The sequence below is a fragment of the Eimeria necatrix genome, genomic scaffold (genome assembly GCF_000499385.1).
Source record: "Eimeria necatrix Houghton genomic scaffold, Enh_scaff5, whole genome shotgun sequence".
Taxonomy (NCBI): Eukaryota; Apicomplexa; class Conoidasida; order Eucoccidiorida; family Eimeriidae; genus Eimeria; species Eimeria necatrix.
In genome coordinates this window covers 223,847-242,543 of record NW_013654378.1, presented here as the reverse complement: position 1 = coordinate 242,543, position 18,697 = coordinate 223,847, and the positions used below count along the sequence as shown (strand labels likewise).

Here is an 18,697-nt window from a genome sequence, read left to right as displayed (position 1 = left end):
AGCAAAAGGGGCCCCTGCCTTCTGCGCTGTATAGCGTTCACAAGGGCAACAGCAACAAGAGACTGCGAGAAACCTGTACTCAGTTTCTTCACATTTTGGGGGGTAGCAGCAGCGGCTGGAGCCCTAGCAACTCAAGTTGCGGCGCAAGCACCAGCGGCAATAGTATGAACCGCGGCAGAGACAGGAATAGCTGCAGAAGAAGCAAGAGAAACGGCGAAGAAACAGGTCCAGAAGAGTAGCCGCTAGACTTACAGCGTCACCTACGCTAGAAGCAGCTCCGGTTGCATGAGCAGCAGCAACAGCAGCATCTTCGAATCAGCCAAGAATCCATTCCAGCGCCAGCGCATTCGCATTGACACCAGCAGAATCTTCTGCTCGATTAGGCACAGCAAAAACAGCGACAACCTTTACACTGGTAGCGGCAAGAGCAGCAACAACAGCACCAGTACCAGCTCGCGGACCAGCAGCAGCAGCATATTACCCGTAATGATGACAACTCCTGAAGACATTGACGCGTTTTTCGATGCTCTTGTTGACGGTGTTGGCTTTCACGATGAGGAAACAGATAAGAGAGGCGATCAGCAGCAACAGCAAACAAGGATTGGTCCGGACACCACTGGAGCTCAGGCAGCACCTGCTGAAGCAGCTGCTGTTACAGAGCATGCTGCTGCAGTAGGGGATACGTCTCCAAGGCTGTCCGCGGCAAGCAAGGCGGCACGTGCAGCATCTGCGGCGGAAGTAGCACCAACAGCGGCAGCAACAGGAACAGCTCAGCAGCCAGTCTCCAGACCGCCCAACAGACCCCAGCAGCCGCAGCAGACTTCTCAACAGCAGCAACTTCAGGGAGCTGCGTTTTTGCGGGAGCCCCCAGAGCTGCGGCCTGAGCCTCCGTATCGCTACGAGCCGTACTTAAACACAGAAGAGGGACGGCAGCAGCAGGCGGCGGATGCACAGATGGAGACAGCCAATTTGTGTGCCTCTGTCTTCGCTGTCAGCCGGCTTATAGAAAGCAAACTTAAAGAAAACGAGCACATGTTGTTTGCAGTTCATGAAAATATGACGGTGAGAGCGTGAGAGCTGTCACTTTCTCACCATTCTTGCCTTCCACCGTGGCGTCTTTCTTTTCTTTTTGTCGTCCCTTTTGTTTTCGTCTGCATCTTCGACTCTCGCCTTTTGCCTCCGTTGAGTCGTGGCTTCTTGCTTCTACCCCGTTTTACCTCCGCGTTTCCTATCTGTGTCTATTCCCTCCTCTTACTTCTTCCCTACTGCTTTGGCTGCTTGCTGGTCACGACTGCCCGGGGCTTTTGTCCCGATCCTCACGCTCGTCTCGCAGCAGCTGCAGCTGCTGCACTTGCCGCTGCAGCTGCTACCGCAGCAGGAGGAAGGGCGTGTTCGGTGACCCCGGCCTTCTAGTTATCGCTCTTGCAGCAAACACATGCATCAGGATGTGTGTGTGCACTCACATGCGGCGCTTGGTGCACATGGAAACTGACAGCAGCGAATCAGAGCAAGTGGAACAAGCGAGTGAACAGCCGCAGATTCAGGAGCCTATCCTGCAGCAGCTGTTCATCTTCTAACCCTTCATGCTGATGCTGCTGCTGCTGCTGTCATTGTCGGTACGTTCGCTGCAACTGTTTTGCTCTCGCGTGCGCTTTGCCTGCAGGTTGGTCGCTACGGGGAAGCGCTTTGCTACTTTGAGCGTCTGCAGCAAAACCTTCTTTTTCTCGCAATGCTGGCAGATCAGCACGTGAGTGTGATTCTGGCGTTGCTCTTATTGCTGGTGTTACCGCTTTGGTTCCTTTTGTTGCTGCTTCACTGTACCTTTTGGTAGCCTTCGTGCTGCCGGTTCCATTGCTGTTGCTACTAGTATGGCTGCTACCCATTTTGTTTCTTATTGCCAGATTGGTGCTTGTGCTGGTGGTTGTTATCTTGACGAGATGCTGCCAGTGAACCTGCAGCAAGTTTTGAATCAATGGCACACGCGCAGTGGTTGTCCTAGGCACGGAAAAAGCAGTGCCTGCTAGGCCCCGACGTCCGTACACGAGCACGCTGCATGCTTATTTCATGCTTGCGTATGCGGTGTTATGTACAGCGCGGAGGCCCGACTGAAGGGTCCACTGAGGCGCAACAGCAAGCGTTCTACGCCAACAGGGACTTCTGGAGCCATGAGGAGCTGCAGCGCCTGCACCATGCCCTCCGAACCCCAGGACAAGGTACACAGCGTCAGACACTGCAGGGGCAGAGGCACTGCCAACACGCAGTAGCAACTGTAGCAGTAACTGCTGCTAGTGAAACCCACCCTTTTTGACGGACCCGCGTTTGCCTGCTGCAGTAGGTCTCTCGATTGAAAGCATGCCTCTCAGAGACCTTGACTGCTCCGGCAACAGGATTTGGGCTACTGCCCATTCTTGTGTTTGTGTTTGCTGCCGTCGGCTCAGATTTGCAACAGCTTGCTTCTGCAGTGGGCAGCAAGAACTCTGCGCAGATTCTCTCTTACCTATCACACGCAGCAGATCGGCATATGATGCACCGGGCGGCTGCGGGGCCAGCTGTGGGAGCTGCTGCTACTGGTCTTGTTGCGCAGAGCGCTAGTTGTACTACAGCAGGTGGAACCACAGCAGCTATTGGTGCCTCTCCTGGGCCTGTCCCCGCACTTGGTGAGTTTTCAAGCGTTTGTCTCTGACGTGCCGTCCTGGTATTGCTTCGCCCTCACTACGGAAACAGATTTTGCCGCTTCTCCTGCTGCTGCTGTTACATAGAGCTCTAGCCTGTTCGTCGACATCAGCTGCTTTTGAGCTGCATCTGTCCAGAACCGCTCGCTTTTTTACGGACCTTGGGTGCCGCTTTTGCTTTTGTTGTTTCTGCTTTCTTGCCCAGTAATTTCAAATTCTCAGATAGACTCGGTCACATGACCGACAGGCAATCGACGCACAGTATGTCCATGTGATTACTGCTGCAGGGACTCTAGCACCAAATGCTGCTGCGCGAACGGCACCGCCGGCACAGGAAGTGCGTAAGCAAGACGAGAAACAGCAGCAAACGCTGAAGCAGCAGCAGCAGCAGCAGAATGCGCAGCAGCAGCAACAACAAATGCAGCAACAGCAGCAACAACTACAGCAGCAACAGCAGCAACAAATACAACAGCAACAACAAATACAGCAGCAGCAACAGCAATTACAGCAGCAACAACAACAGCAACAAATGCAGCAGCAGCAACAACAAATACAGCAGCAGTTGCAGCAGCAGCAGCATATGCAGCCCCAACATATGCAGCACCATTCACAGCAGCAAGTCCCGCAGGTAATGCATATACGGGAGCAGCCAAGACTACAGCAGTTTCAGCAACAGCAGCAACCTGGTACAGTAGCTGCAGGTGTTCATGCCCTCCCAATGGTTCAGCAGGGGACGCTTCTAGGGGCGCCCCTGCTGCTGCAGCAACCCACACTGTCGGGACAGCCGCTGCAGCAGCAACAGGCAGCAGCAGCCGCTGTGGCACAAAGCGATTCAGTGGTACAAGGCTCCGGCCTCGCTCGCTCACTGCCTGTTTCTCAGCAGGATTTGTTGCAACAGCATCTGCTACAGCAGCAACAGCTACTGCAACAGTTGCCCATGCAACCGCAACAGTTGTCCATGCAGCCCCAACAGCTGCTCCAGCAGCCGCAGCAGCAGCAAGTGCCGCTGCAGCAGCTGCAGCCATCGCAACAACTAGCTGGCCAGCAGCCTGCGCATTTCCCATTTCTACAGAAGAGGTCATAGACCACCTCTCACGCATATTCTGTACAAGTGCATTTTTGGTATTGTAGGGTTGGGTCTCACTTGCTGCCGTTGATCTTGTTTCCTCTCAATACACCTCATTTGTCCCCTGCCTGTCTCCTTGTTCCTGTATCTGTGTTTTGAATTTGTGTTTCTTCTTAGCCTTGTCTTGGTTTCTGCCCCTTTTTTGTCCCTGTGTCTGGTTCTGTCTGGCGCGATCTTATTGAGAGCTTTCGCTCAGCGACCTGTCCTCGGAAATATCATGTTTGGCTGCATGTAATTATAGTTGCAATTACAAAATTAGTGTCCCTGCATCTGCGGTTGCTCTCTGCATAGCCAGTTTTCTTCTTCCTAATGTGTGTACCCCCACAATGCGTGCTCCAGAAGAGCGTTTCTGGCAGCCAAATCGAAGCTGCTGTCCACCTACAAGTGCGAGATCTAGAGTTTAGAGGGAGGATATTAGCTGAGGCGCATTGAAGGTTTACGCGCCTCACATGAACTTGTGCTTTTGTGCTTTTTCACGTTTTCTAGCTGGCACAAAGCGCAGAAGTGCAACTGCAGGAGGCGCTGTGCATCTCGTTGGAAAGTCGCCACTGCACGAGGTGCTGCGCATCTAGTTGCTGCTTTCTGATTCCTTCTGTGGCTGCACTCTTCTGCTTCTCTGCTTTTTTCTGTCGCGCTGGCTGCTCCTCTTTCCGCGGTCATATCTGTTTCCATCTGATTCTGAGTGCGCTCACATTTCTTTGTCAGCAAGCCCCCCTCTTCATTTCTTTGTCTGTTTCTATCCTCGTAGCAATTCGCTTGGCTGCTTTATCCCTACTTGACTGTGTTCTGTTCTGTCGTATTTATCTATTCCGTCCGGATGTGCTGTGTATAAGAATAGGCTTAAAGAACACCGAGAAGAACTCAGGCCAACGGGGGACAAAAGCAGACAAAAAGAGAGATAAATTGCAAAGAGCGACAGTTAAAAAGACAAAGAGAGGCTAAAAGACAGCCAGGCACCCCTTAAGGCTTCAGGGGCCGCTGCGTCCGCGACGCAGGTGGCGCAAATATCTCACAGACCTTTGAGAGGAAGCGACTATGCGGTTTAGGCTCGGGCAAGGGCTGCTGAGAGCCACATTGCTGCTGCTGCTCTTGCTGCTGCTGTTGCTGCGGTGACGGCGGCTGGTGCTGTTGACGGTTCTTCGTCTGTTGCTGGGGCTGCTGCTGCTGCTTATTGTGGTCGGGCGGCTGAAGCGTATCTTGCTGAGGCTTCTGTTTGTTGGCCAGTGGACTTGTTTGTGGCTGCGCACAGCATGCAGCAGCTGAAGGGGGACAAGGACCCTGTGATGTGGGCTGCGCCGCGGGCGACGAGGCCCTGGTGGTACTGTTAGGAGCCTTGGGGTCCGGGTGTCCCTCGCCTCCGTGTTGTTTTGGTGTTCTGCTGCTGCTGCTGTCACTGCGAGAGTGAGACGGGGTTATGCCCACCCCATAGTCGGCGGGGGCCGTTAGCCTGCAAACAGACATTACACACTGTGGAAGCTATTGGCAGAGGAGACGGGAATAAAAGTAATTGAAAAAGACATACAAACACAAATGCACACAGACAAGCCGAAAATGTGAAGTAAGAGAAGCTGAGGCGCAGAGTAACACAAAGAAAAAAAATCAAAGTAACGACGTATGCATGCCTCTATCCACGCATGCATACAGTTGATCAATCACGGGCATACGCCTGCAGTGGAAGCATAATGAGCAGTAGCAAAAGCCAAGACAACAGTGGCAGCAGAAGCAGCTGGGGCACAAGCAGCAACAGCAGCAGCGGCAGCAGACATTACCAGGGGCTGGATAGCACTTGCTCCGCCTTGAGTCTGCCCTCAGGGTTTAAAAACAAGAGGCCCTGCAGCAGCGCCTTCACTTCAGCGCTGAGGGACTGAGACACCACGTACTCCCCGGCTGCTATGTTTGCGTAAAGCTCTCTGTAGTGAAAACAATAAACAACCAGGCTGGTACGTCTTTAAGCAGCCCTGCCCCGTCTTTGGTCTTATTTCCTTTTTCCCATCGCCCCTTCCCACAGCTTCAAAGTTCCTGTTCACCGGATAAGGTGGCGAACACTTACTCGGGCTTCTGGCCTTTGAAGGGGTAACAGCCGTGTAGCATGGCGTACAGCACCACCCCCAAAGACCACATATCAGCTGCGGGACCCTCATATTCTTTCTTTTTCAATATTTCTGGTGGCATATACGACGGAGTCCCACATGCCATACGGCACTTGACCCCAGGCCTCAGCAAACTTGCAAATCCAAAATCGATCAGACGCACTCGCCCTAAAACAGCCGTGTTGACAGCAAAAGCGGAAGCAACGGCAGTGTAGTAATAGTAATTGTACTCAAACAGATCCATTCACACCTTTGGCTTTATCATCAGCCGCACACTCCAGTTAGTCAGCTAGTTGAACAGCTTGAAAACCACCTAAGCTAACTAGGTGCCTAGCTATGGCTAGTGGTTAGCTGTGTAGGCCGCTTTTGAGGCTTCAGGTGCTCTTCCTGCGAGTCTGTGGGCAATTAATGGGTAAGATAGACATGTGTGGGCCTCTTCAAAAGATAATGTTCGTGGTGAAGAAGAAAGTGAGGAGATAAGATAAGGTGGAAGAGGGACAAAGACAGACGCAAAGGCGAAGTCAGTCTGTGGGGGATTAGTGAGAGATACGTCGAGACAAAGGCTGAGCAGGAGAGATACAGGCAAAGAGAAGCAAAGACACGCCTAAGCAAGCAAGAGTGCAGGCCGCCACCGCCAAGCGTAATCTGCATGCTTCCTACCTCTATCATCCAGCAGCATGTTCTCTAGCTTCAAGTCCCTGTGGACAACGCTTTGGGAGTGGAGGTAGGCTACGCCCCTCGCGACATCAAGAAAGAGCTTGCGGGCGCTGGCCTCTGAGAGTTTGCCCTTGGGGTTGCTGCGAACGAGGCCGTAGAGGGAGCCCCCACTGAGGTGCTGCATGACTATGTACAGCGCCTGGCTTTCGTTGAAGCTGCCCCCGTACTTGACAATGTTCTCATGCTGCAACTTCCGCATTATCTGCACCTCTCGAGTTATCAGCGCGCGCTTTTCCCGCTCCATCTGACGAAAGCCTTCGTAGATCTTCACAGCCACAGATTTACCGGTAGCCTACAAAAGCAAGCAAATCATATACAGTGTATACAAGCTCGCCCGCCTGCATGCGTGCTCCCCTGCACGGATTAAGGGTTCAGGGTAGGCGAGGGAAGATGTGGGGTGTATATGGATCGTCTTCCCCTCCTTACAGTTCAGCTGTGTTTATGCTGCTCGCACATAGTTGCATACAGTTCATGTATGTGCACATATGCACGTATAGATGCAGTCGCATTCTAATATCGTCAGTATAACTGTGCTTGCATTCTGACATATTACCTATTGGGCACCTGTGTATGTGTTTGCACAGAACTTAGAATGCGTACAAACACAATGGATATATGGGTGAGCGCTATTCTTTACTACTGAGCGGAGGCGACACGTTTAGAATGTTCTGGCCTTTGCATATACTAGACTGCTGTGAATGCATGGAAGCTCATGCGCCGGTGCCAGTGTCTTTTCTGGGTTTGTCTTTGCTTGCTTGCTTGTTCGCTTGTTTGCTTGTATCTCTGCGTGCCGTGTTTTTTGCTCTCTATTTCTCCTTCTCTTTGTAATTGAGGCTCTTCTCCTGCTTTGATACCTTTATTTAAGCCGGTCCTTCTTTAACGCTGAAAACTTGTGAGTGAGTTGTTCCCGTTTATGTGCAAGCAGGTGCAGAGAAAACCGATATACACAATAGGCATACAACTCATGCACGAATGTGGATACTTGCGGGGACAGTTACGTTTGTCTTATTTATTTACTGTTTACTTTATGCACAGCAAGGTGCACAGGTGCATAGGCTCCCTTGCCTAGCACGGGCCCCAAAGCAAAGCTGTCGGCAAATTTATTTCTCTGGGATTCCCCTGGACTTCCGTTCTGCAATAAGTACAATACGCCAAATGAGAAGAGTTCGGGTTCTTGTGAGGGCCGGGTACGGGGGTACGCTAATAGAAGTGAAGCGAGTAAGCGCATGTTTGTCTAGAGGCTGCCACATACTATTTAGTGTTCCCTTTCAGATTTAGCTTTTTTCGGCAGGCGTATTTTTGTGCAAAGATGAGTATGCCTATACATATTCAGACGCGGCACTTTCGTGGACACCGCAGACTGCACATTCACATATGTTGCTACTCGCTTCCGTAAAATATGAATATACGGCTATAAAACCACAAAAGTAAGTACCAATATGCATATGCGAGTAAATATTTGTTTACTTTAGTTGTTCGACTGATTCAAGAGATACGGCGAAAATAACAATAAGCAAGTGCGGAAAGACAACACGAGGAAGGAGAAAGAGAGGCAGGGATGCCAAGGGAACTTGAGGCAGCCCGAAACAAGTTAAGCACTGGAAAAGAGAGACAAAAGGCGAATATCGCTGGCAAAACAAAGACAAGCACCAGGAAAGACACCATGTGTCATTTAAAGCGGCTCACAAGGGTTAAGTTCGCTTGTGGTATTGTTTTCGCTCCGTCTGCCTTATTTGTTTTTGAATTCATGTCCAGAGGGGGTTGAGGGGGTAAGAACAGCTCCTTTTCATCAGACAAGCTCCTCAGCACCGGCGGGCGGTTTCCAGAGGCCCCAGGGGCCCCTGAGACTCCGCCCTTCTCTTCGGCAGGACTGCGCAAAGTAAACTTCAACGACCCCTACGTTGTAGCCGCGTTTTTCCCGACGCACTTTACGTATCAAGAAAACCTTAAGTTTTAATCCTAGCCCCAAAGCCCTCAATTATACAGTTCTATTTCGGCCTTTTCCAAGGCAAAGCTGAAGAAGAAGAAGTGTGAGAGGAGCAAGAACACCAGCTAGACTGCAGCTGCAGCTGCTGCACTCTCGTCGCTGCAGCTACTGGTGCTGCTGTGTGTGCACAGAATGGCACTGAAACTCGCGGGGCTCGCTGCATGCTGTTCCTTTGCTGTTATTTCTTCTTATCTTTGAGTGCCAACCTGTATTCGCTTCCATGCGGGCGCAGTCACTTCACTATCTGGAAAGGCAAGTGACTAGAACTACTGCAAGCTGTGCTGGTTAGGGAGAGCTTCCGTCCGCCTTTCTTTGCAGTATTGCATACACGCTGCACTAAATTTGTCCTCCTATATTGCAGCTATGCTTTTTCTGTTGGGAGTGGTGCGTGACAACAGTGCAAAAGCAGCTCGCGCTCACCGGCGGTCTGGAGGAGCCGGAGGCACTTCCTCCGGGTCATTCTGAAGGACGGAAAAAGCATATATGCATCAGTGCTCTGTGTGCTCAGGGGTACGTACAGCTGCGCACCATGAAAGGAACTACAAACACACATATCTGTATCTACAGGTATGCGGCTTGGTGTGTGCGAAGCGATGGCGAGTAGTCAGCAAGCAGCAGCTCGACACGGCCATCTTGGTAAGCTGCACTGTATACATATAGAAATAATCCAACTAATTGATTGTAGCACTCGCTTCCGTAGGACCAGCCGCCGCTCCAGGCGCCAGCATAGCCCATCCCAGGGTCACCACGCGGACCCGCGGCAGCCCCAGGCAGACGCTGTCGAGAGGGAGCGAACGGAAACCCCACGTGAAAGTACCGAAGTAACTAATTGAAATATGTGTTGATGTCACTGTATTTATTTTTTTCAAAAGGGTATACCCTTCTCTAGCCCAGCGAGCTCCCCTTGACTGCCCCCACAGAGCAGCCAAGGCAGTAGCAAGTTCGTGGCCTGTTGCGACATCCAGTGTGTGTGATAGCTCTAAAAACCAGAGGGATGTACTTCGTTCTACTGCGATTACCATTGTAATTTGAAAAAGCAAGAAAAAGGGGTGAGAATGTGGGCCCCTGAGCTTCCACGCTCGCCACCTGGCACGAGCAGGCTTCGTGCCGCGTGCTGCTCTTTGGCGCTCCGCGTTTGGGTGCTCTTTTAGTTCTCTAGTTTGCGATATTTGGGGCCCTAAATAAAAGGCACTAAGTATTTCTGACATTCCCCTCCCTCGGGCCCTGTACGTACATGCAGGTGCATGCACGCTGGAACCTGCCACAGCTGCGCATGCACATTCCCGCCGCCATCGTTCTTTCTGGCTGTTGCCTTCCTCAAAGAATGAAAAAAATGTAGTAATGATACTGAATGGAAAATTTAGTCACGGTGTAGTGCTCCGTATATGGCACTAAATATGCATAACTTGCCTTCCCAGCTTCAACATGAAATTGAATACGGACGTGAACAACCCTTGTGGATGCGGCCAAAGAAAGTGACAGGAAAAGAAACGTCTACATGAAGCTGTATACAAAGGCTGTGAGGTACACTTTCGCCGCACGCTTTATAGCCAGTCTGTGCACAGCTAACAATGACCAGGAAGCTCATTATTGAGGCCTAAACGCCCTAGAAAAATTTAAGCTTTAGTGAAACCGCACTTGAACATTGAATGATATACACAGGCCCGAAAAGAAGAATGCTATATAAGAGGCAAACGCATTTGCCGAAAAGCATGTCTCTACGCTGTGAATGGACTATCGAGAACTTTGTCTATCGGGAATTCTGTACTTTACCTTCAGCACACATACTCATCACTTTCATGGGCGACCTGAAAAAGCAAGATCGGCAGTAAAGGCATATTACCTAACCTCCTCTTTATCTCAGCGCAGCTCTCGGGTCGAAGAACTTTCGGTTCACCTGTTTCTTCTAACACAAGGAGACACTGCTATGCCCGAACCAAGCTTCCACAACACTCCACAGCCGGTGTATCCTTTTGCACTGCGCATACTTGAAATGCATGAATGCGCACCCCGTGCAACCTGAACTCGACCCTGCTCTTCAAAAGAGAAAATCAATAGAAAGCTGCCGAGAGCAGATGACACAAAATACGAGCTGTTAGAGCAACTCGTGCCACGGTTTCCCATTTGCGGCCCTAGATTCACGCATACAATGTTCATGTAGGTATCTTTATACGTGCCTCACATACCTTTCCACACGTCCATACATATATTAACACAAGTGTGTTACATGCTTATACATTTATTCACGCACATATTTAGAGTCATATCCACGCTATCAATAGCATTTCGTGTGTAGAAGAAAAGCAGACGCATCCCGTGCATCAGTTAAGTTATCAGTGGACAAAAAGACCCACAGGTAAAAGTAAAAGAACAGGAAAAGCAGGCTTAGTACAATCGGGAAAGTCTTGGGCAATCGTACGTGTTAACAAAATCACCCACAGTAAATACTCATACTCCCTCCAGGCACTTCCATTTTAACATTCATATTCAGACTCTGTTTCTGAGGCTTTTCTCCGATGCACTCATGCGGATCCTCTGTGCACAAGAAAGTTCAATATTGCCACTGTATACACGAATGTACATCTCCGCATTCAGAAAGTGATGTACTTGCTATTTAATCTACTCCCTTACCCAGATATCCTAGAATTAACACAATGGTGCAATTGTGTTCCACGGATGCGCATGTGCCCCGCGTAATGGTAGCTGAGGTGCACTGATAAGTGCAACAGAAAATGTACAATAATAACCGTATCAGCTACATCTAGATGCGCTCAATATGTATATGCATTCGCCGCTGCGAAAAATCTTCGCAAAGCTGTCACGTCACTATTCAGTAACTGCTGCTCAATCGTTCGACCTACACAGTAGACTCGTGATTTCATAATAGACGAAGTCATTCAAAACTACGCCATCCAAGACTAAATCAAACTAAAAAGGGCAAATTGTTTGGCTGCTTACGAACGTAGATACGGCCACAGACACTACCACGGCCCCCACTTCAGCTAACTCAAGAACACAGTTTGGGAAGCACCTGCAGTCTGCAGTCCTCACAACACGGGCTACACACAAAAGATTTATAATTAATAAAAGTAGAAAGACGCATTTGCACCGATACGCATATATACACGCACACAAGTACCTCGACAGATCTTTATTTGCAAGACATTTGATACGCACATACTGCTGCTGGAAACAACTTAATGCTGCTACCCTGTCGTACCCAGCGAGCGACAGAAAAAAGAAAAAACAGTAGAAGAACTTAGAGCAGTAGAGTTCACTTGTAGAAATAAATAGTGCAAATATGCAGTCGGCATCCGCCCTCCTTTGTTTTCGTGTTCATTTGTTTCCGGCTTGATCATCTATTCATCCCTTGTCTTCCTCTTCCACAAGCATATCCAATACAAAAGGGGCTACTGCCAGCCCTAGTGCGGCTGCCAACAGCTCTCATGGGTGCAACTGCTTGCGTCCTACTATAGCATGGATTTGCTCGCATGCAGACAGTCGCATGCATGCAGCAGCACAGGTGGATTCTTGCATGCATTCCGCCGCATGCAGTGGCCGCATATATGCATGCATGTTTGCCGCGCATGCATTTTGCATGCCAGAGACATATGCACGCATACATGCATGCACGCCGGCCATACACCCGAAGCCACTCATGCATACCCCTCTGCGCACGCATCTAGCAGCAGCGCCTGCTGCTGCACTCTCGGCACCAGCCGCTGCAGCAGCAGCAGGAAATTCCCCACTGGGGCTGTGCAAAATAGCAGCCTACAGCTGAGGGCCCCACAGGCAGCGGCCGACTGTCGCAATCCAACCAAACCCTTTCCCGGTGTATTCGTCATTTCCTTGCAGCCGCTGCTGCTGCTGCTGCTGCAATCTGGACTTGCTTTCAAATGGACCTCCCAGTGTCTGCGTGCACGCAGCAGCTGCGTGCTACTACTGCCGCTGCTTGCCGCTATGTTTGCCGCTGCGCCTTTCCGGCACTGTCGCAGCCTTCGCAGCCTGCTTCGCAGCCGCCTCCGATGCAGCACCCTCACGGACAGCAGCTGCGGCAGCAGCCGCAGCAGCATGCGGTGGGGCTCGCCTAATATATCCAACCTCGCACCTGCTTTAGGCCTCGTCCTCCCCCTCATCCTCCTCCTCCTCCTCATCCTCCACTGGAAACAGCTTGGTGCGGAATCCCATGAAGACGCTGGCGGCGAGCAGCAGCAGGGCCAGTGACAGGTACTTGCCCATTGCTAGCTGGCCTGATGCTGCTGAGCCCCCAGGGCGCATGCTGCGCTTTGTAGTGTACAGGCGCTTCGTCGTGCGCGGGCGATCGCCGCCGCGGCGGCTGCTGCTGTCGTCTACGAAGTCATCCTCATCGTGGGCTTCATCCAGGCCAGCTGCGGCTGCTGCTACTGGTGCTGCTGCTTCTTCTGGCGCTGTCTCTTCTTCATCACCCCCTGCTACTGCTACGGGGTCTGCAAGACCACCTGCGCCCGACAGAGCCACATCTGCATCCTGCAGCTGGGGCAGCGGCGAGGACTCCGGAGAGTGCTCGATTGCTGCCGCTACATCGTTGCTGCTAAAGGCCAGCAGCAGCAAGAGAAGCAAACAAGGTGCCGCAGTTGCTGCCGCCGAACAAACCATCCTTCTCACTGGCCTAGGGGGAGAGGGGGCCGGAGGTACCAGCGGCGCTTTAGCCGGCAATGAAGCAAAATAGATGCGCTAAGTTAAGCCTCAAAACAACTGATATTGAAGGGATAACTGAAGGCCGCCAGCAAGAACAGGAAGAATAGGGGATCCTGGGTCGCCCGACGAGCAGCAGTAGCAGTAGCAACAGCACCTCCTCGATGCAATGAAGAAACAACGGTTGCAAGCCGAGAAAGAAGAACCAATAGGGCTCAAAGATTAAAATAAAGCTCTACTAACATAGCCTAAAGTTTAGAAGCCATTATAAGCAAACAAAGAGTAGTAAGCGAGCGGCTGCTTCCCCGGAGTCTCACCATCCCCACTCCTCCGGCTGTTGCTGCAGCAACGCCTGCTGCATGCGGCTGTAGGTGAGCGACGGCTGACCCTAAACTCAAAACCCTGCCCCATTAACTCTAATTTGTTGAATTTATTTCAAATTACAGGAAACAAGAGCTCTGGATTTCAGTCTAGGCAGCAGATACAGCTGCTTTAGCGTACGCCGCACACAGCCCCTGCCTTCGCTCAGTAGCAACCAGGAGCTGCTCGCTGCTTCTGACGGCAGCAGCAGAAGTAGTCGGTCTTATTAGGTGCAAAAGTATTTATTGAGCCTGCTAATTTCTTTCAAAGCAAACTAATCCGCATTTTATTGTACATCCAGTGTACACGCCCAGCAGCTGCGGCGCAGCGGCGAGGAGCGGCTGCAGCGGCGAAAAAAGTGCAGTAGCACAACTTAAACACAAAAGATGCATTAAGCGCAGCTAATTCATATATTTCCCTGGTTAATGCATTTGCGCATGCAGTGAGGCAACCCTTGCCATCGTACGCATGCACCATGGTTGTGTGCAGCTTTTAAGTGCCTGTCTAGAGAACCACTGCGCAACTTTACACACATGTCTGCAAAAACCTGCACGAATTTACTTACGGCAAAGTTCTAAATGTTTAGACATATGGAGTTTGCGACCGGAGAGCGAAGCAGCTGACTGTTTTTCCCACTCATTGTTCACGAAAGTTACACACTTAGTATATATTGTCAAGAGCCACCTTTTTTTACATTAAACGGGCGAACGGCTGGAAGTTGAGTAGGTCCCGGTATTACTACAACTTCTACTGCGGCTGCATGCAAGGTGTACTGCAGAATGCGACGGCGCAGCACACAAGATGCGCTGCTCTTGCTGCTGCACCTGGTGCTGCTGCTGTTCCTGCAGCAGCAGCAACCAGCTTCGGGGAGCGAGCAGGAGACTACGTTAGCAGCAGCTACAGGTAAGGGAACAGGGCTTGCATGTGGCGCCAGTGGTACAGGGAAACAAGAAACCTAGTTGTAGTGAAAATCATTTGCTTTTATCATTACATCTGAAGGAACTACGTACAAAAAGACGGGGATAGATAGAGATTGAAAAGGACAAAAATAAGGGATGCAAACACACAAGTGTAGGACTTAGACAAGAAAGAATAAAGTAGAGAGAAGGGCGCCAAAGTAGTTAGAGAATTAGACCGAGACAAAAAGTGAAATGCGCTAAAATAGTAGGAAAAAGGGCTGACAGCATAAGACAAAAAAAGTAAAAAAAGAAACGCAGAAGCAAAAAGGAGCTGCGAGGGTGCACACAAACAGGGAAAAGACACACACGTGAAGGAAAGAGATCAGCAAGAAATGACAGAGAAAAAAGGAGATAAAGAAGAAAGCACTAGCGACAGAGACAAAAAACAGAAAAATAAGGTAACACTAGCGGCAGGTATCGCCTAAGGAACTCTTCTCTATGCAAAGACAGAAACAGCTTGACGGCATCACTGTGGAGATTAGACACACACACACACATACAAAGATATGAGAACGAACATAAACGTCTGGAAAGAATGGAGAAAGCGAATAGGAAAGCAGTTTATTCTTCAAACTGAGGGACGAAAGGGTGTCCTTTACCACTCGTTTTCCCCGGTCATAGGCCTCCTTGCAGCTGCTGCTGCTGCTGCTAGCGGTGCTGTTACTGCTGCAACTGTTGCTGCTGCTGGTCCTGCAGGCGCTTTCGGGAAAGCTGAAACCGCACCGTTTGCGGCCGATTTGGCAGTGACAGAAGAACCAGAAAAAATGAATGGAGACGAAGATAGAGAAACAGAACCAGCTCCTCAAGCCACGCAGGACCCTTTAGATAAACAAGACAGCCAGAACCAACACAACAGCAACAGCAGCAACAGCAGCAGCAGCATTAGCCAAACACCAGAGCACCACTCTGAAGGGCCTGGTAGTCCAGCAGAAAATCCGCGAGTAACAGTGGGAGGAGACCCAGAAACACCAGCAGCAGCAGAATTGGCAGTTGACTCAGAAGCAGCAGCAGCAACAGCAGAATTGGCAGTAGATCCAGAGCCAGTAACAGCGGCAGCAGCAGAATCAGCACCAGACGTAGAGCCAGTAACAGCACCAACAGCAAAATTAGCAGCAGACCCAGATCCAGTAACCGCAGCAGCGGCAGAGTTGGTAGCAGACCCAATGCCACTAACCGCGGCAACAGCAGAACTGGCAGCAGACCCAGTGCCAGTAACTGCAGCAACAGCAAAACTGGCAGCAGACCCAATGCCAGTAACCGCAGCAACAGCAGAATTGGCAGCAGACCCAGAAGCAATTACGGCAGCAGCAGAATTCGCACAAGACCCTAAACCATTACCGTCGGAAACATCACCCCCAGAAACTGCTGTATCAGCAGTGGAAACCGCAGTAGCAACGGGAGCAGCAGAAAATGCAAAATCTGCTGGGAACGCAGCAGCAGGCGGCAAGCAGGATAACCAACCCCTGGCTTTACCAACCGCAGAAGAAAAGACCGAAGAAAAAACGGTCAAAGAAGTGTTCGAGGGCAGCTGCTTCGTGTTCAACAAGCGTTTAAGGGGTGCAGCAGCAGCATCCAGTTCCAAAACAACTGCCAAGGAGTGCCAGGCCCAATGCGCCTCCCTGCCGGGGTGCGCTTACTTTTCCTATGCGCTGTCTAGCTCTTCTCCTCCCTTTGTAGCTCTTTGTGAACATTACATAGCCACAGAGAAACAAGACGAAACCACAACCCTCTCTCTCTACTCCCACAGGGGGGCCCTCACAGCGCAAGTCAATTGTAGGGTCCCAGGGGAGCTCCAGTATTTGGGGCACCACAAGGCAAGTTCTCACGCACCCGCAGCAGCATATACAACAAGAGAAGCAGCTAGAGGCAACAAACAGTCAGCGGGCAAGACTGGGGGCTCATCGATATCTATGGGCCCCCACACATCCTCCGCTGCCTCGCCTGCTGGCTCCCCAAGGAGGGCTCCTAGAGGGCCCCCGCTAGGGCGATCGGGCCCCCCCGCAAGACTGGCGCACCGGGCCCAGCAGTGCTCCGACTCATACAGCCTGCAGGACACGTATATGGGCGACGATTTCCTGAACCTTGCGAAATTTTTCTTTTTTGAGTGGGGGGACCCGACTGGTGGCACTGTGCAATATGTGGGACAGGCAGATGCTCAAAAATACAATTTAATCAAGGTAATGAGCAACGGGAGAATACAAATATTGGCGGACACCACGGAGACCTTAGGGGACGGGCAGGGGAGGAAGTCGATCAGGTTGACCTCACAGAAGGGTTGGGACGACGTAAGAATAGCATAAGGGGCTGCTAATGTCTTTCTCTTTCTGTATTGCGCCTTCACTGCTTTAAGTTGTCTCTCTGTTGAATGTGATTTTCCTGTTTCTCTATCTCTTTGTATGTTACGCTTTCACTGCTTTAAGCTGCCCCTGTGTTTAATATCGTTTTTCTTTCTCTATCGCAGCTTCTCCGTGCCTTTCCCTTGTCTTCCCGTTTCGTTACCGTTGTTTCTTCTGTGTCTCCATCACACAGACTCATTTGTACCTGCAGTACGCATGCAGGCGCAAACACAAGGGTTCCTGCTTCTGCTGCTGCTGCTGCCGCGGCGGCTGCTGCTGTTCAGGCTTTGTGGGTGTTGGACTTGAACCACATGCCAACTGGGTGCGGCACCTGGCCTGCGTTCTGGACAGTGGGGTGGGAGCCGTGGCCAGATACGGGAGAGATCGACATAATAGAAGGGGCCAATCTGCAAGACCACGCACACTCCGCCTTGCACACAAAAGAGGGCTGCGTGATGCCCGCAGATACCAGCAATTTCAACGGCGCCTGGAGCCAAACCGCCAGCGGTCCCGCCTTGAACTGCTGGAACTTGGCAACTCCAGACAACACGGGATGTTCCATAGAGTCTTACGAGGACGCCTACGGGGCGCCCCTGAACAACAAGGGGGGTGGCTACTACGTGATGCAGCTGCACCACGCCAAGTACATCCGCATCTGGTTTTTCACTCGCCAAGAGGCACCTGCGGACCTGACTAGTGGACAGCCCACGCCGGACTTTTGGACCAAGAAGCCCCTTGCGTACTTCACCTTCGGCTCCAACTGCGACGGCTATGAGTACTTCAAGGAGCAGCGCATAGTCATTAACACCACCTTCTGCGGGGGCTACTCCGGCTACAACTTCACGACGGCCAACGGCTGTCCTGGCAACGGCCTTGCGGACTGCGAAAACTATGTCCGCAAGAACCCGGGCCAGTTCACGCAAGCTTACTGGGACATCAACTCCATCGAGGTCTACAAGAGGGCGGGGCAGCAGTGCCAGACAGTCACTGACACCACCACCCAGTCCACCAGCACTTCGTCTTCGTGTAAGTGTAGCACACCCAGCTCTCCCCGTGGGGCTAAGGTGGTTTGCAGGCAGCAGCAGCGGCCGGAACTGCTGCTGCTAGGCGTCAGAATGTAGAGAAGGGGAACAATAGATCTTGAGCTTGGGCTAGGCAGCGGCAGCAGCCCACCTCTGCGAGAACTCTGCTTCTGTTCGTGTTTGTCTTCATGTAATTTTGGCTGCAAGACAAATGACAGGGCCACAGCTCACGCATGATGCCAAATGCAGGGCGACTTAAATTGTGGCTTGCAACTAAATCTGTGGACATGCTCGTACAATCTGCCTTGCCGTGTACTTTTCTTTCTCCCTTTCCTGTTTTTCTTCGTCTTTCTATTTGCTTCATTCTGTCTCATTTACATGCATATTTACGTGTTCGGTTTGTCTCTGTCGGCCCCTATGCGCCCACATATTTGCATTTACGCGTCGCAGCCCCTGTTCGTTTCTGTTAGTGTAGTTTTTGTTTCTGTACTTCTCTTCATGTCTGTGCAGTCACATGGCCCAGCTGGGGGGACGGCGGCGGCTCGGGAGGCGACTGGGGCGGCGGTGGCAATGATAATACTGGGGGTTCAGGAGGGATAGGGACGACGACGACGACAACAACAACAACAACAACGACAACCAAGAGAGGAAGCTGGTGGCCCTGGGGTAACAGCACTGCAACGCAGACGCCTTCTCTCGTTCTCGTTGCTTTGCTGGCTGCTCTTGCTGCGCTTTAACAAGGCGCCTCTGTTTA

At 51.3% G+C, this 18,697-nt stretch overlaps 4 protein-coding genes across 4 annotated transcripts; 2 read left to right on the top strand and 2 right to left on the bottom strand.

Moving 5' to 3' along the window:
- Positions 1–285: 285 nt before the first annotated feature.
- On the top strand, positions 286–3,756 carry ENH_00065810 (hypothetical protein, conserved; the record flags this gene model as incomplete). The annotated part of the gene is made up of 5 exons (XM_013581865.1): positions 286–1,062; positions 1,664–1,747; positions 2,093–2,213; positions 2,439–2,657; positions 2,960–3,756. The coding sequence occupies 5 exons, from the start codon at positions 286–288 to the stop codon at positions 3,754–3,756; spliced, it is 1,998 nt and encodes a 665-aa protein (XP_013437319.1).
- Positions 3,757–4,758: 1,002 nt separating this feature from the next.
- ENH_00065800 (protein kinase, putative) lies at positions 4,759–6,849 on the bottom strand (the record flags this gene model as incomplete). Its single annotated transcript, XM_013581864.1, has 4 exons — positions 4,759–5,245; positions 5,568–5,708; positions 5,849–6,056; positions 6,549–6,849. The coding sequence occupies 4 exons, from the start codon at positions 6,847–6,849 to the stop codon at positions 4,759–4,761; spliced, it is 1,137 nt and encodes a 378-aa protein (XP_013437318.1).
- A 5,856-nt stretch (positions 6,850–12,705) lies between these two features.
- On the bottom strand, positions 12,706–13,227 carry ENH_00065790 (hypothetical protein, conserved; the record flags this gene model as incomplete). The annotated part of the gene is made up of 1 exon (XM_013581863.1): positions 12,706–13,227. The coding sequence occupies one exon, from the start codon at positions 13,225–13,227 to the stop codon at positions 12,706–12,708; it is 522 nt and encodes a 173-aa protein (XP_013437317.1).
- A 1,690-nt stretch (positions 13,228–14,917) lies between these two features.
- Positions 14,918–18,680, top strand: ENH_00065780 (PAN domain-containing protein, putative; the record flags this gene model as incomplete). The annotated part of the gene is made up of 4 exons (XM_013581862.1): positions 14,918–14,999; positions 15,282–16,870; positions 17,206–17,947; positions 18,454–18,680. The coding sequence occupies 4 exons, from the start codon at positions 14,918–14,920 to the stop codon at positions 18,678–18,680; spliced, it is 2,640 nt and encodes an 879-aa protein (XP_013437316.1).
- Positions 18,681–18,697: the final 17 nt, after the last annotated feature.